This window comes from Bison bison, unplaced genomic scaffold (assembly GCF_000754665.1).
Source record: "Bison bison bison isolate TAMUID 2011002044 unplaced genomic scaffold, Bison_UMD1.0 scf7180017864079, whole genome shotgun sequence".
Taxonomy (NCBI): Eukaryota; Metazoa; Chordata; class Mammalia; order Artiodactyla; family Bovidae; genus Bison; species Bison bison.
In genome coordinates this window covers 841,136-841,487 of record NW_011494651.1, presented here as the reverse complement: position 1 = coordinate 841,487, position 352 = coordinate 841,136, and the positions used below count along the sequence as shown (strand labels likewise).

The 352-nt window shown below is 75.9% G+C and overlaps 1 protein-coding gene across 1 annotated transcript in view; it reads left to right on the top strand.

Moving 5' to 3' along the window:
- The window catches only part of PHF21B (PHD finger protein 21B), a 103,280-nt gene that overhangs the window by 18,009 nt on the left and 84,919 nt on the right, over positions 1 to 352 (top strand). Inside the window, exon 5 of the mRNA XM_010837624.1 lies at positions 173 to 238. Within this exon, the coding sequence (XP_010835926.1) occupies positions 173 to 238 (66 nt within the window). The remainder of the gene's footprint in view (positions 1 to 172; positions 239 to 352) is intronic.

Below are 352 nucleotides of genomic sequence, written 5' to 3'. Positions count from 1 at the left end.
CGGCAGCCACAGGTAAGCGGCCCCGCGCGGCACTGCCCGGCCGCCTCGCGTGCGGGACGCGGCCCGGGGAACTCGGGCGGGGAGGGGGCGGCGGCCCCGCGGAGCCCCGGGCACACTGGACCCCCCCACCCCGGGGCGGCTGGCCTGAGCCCGCGCCTCCGTGTTTCCGCAGAACGGCGACCTCAAGAAACAGCTGCACGAGCGGCAACCGCGGATCGCCGCGCTCAGCGACAAACAAGTAAGCGAGCCGGAGCCGGCCCCCCGTCCGGGGTGGCGGGGTGGGGGGACTAGGAGGGGTAGCCGGGCACTTGGGTAGCACCCTAAAAAGTGCTGGCCTCGGCGCCGCGCGCTC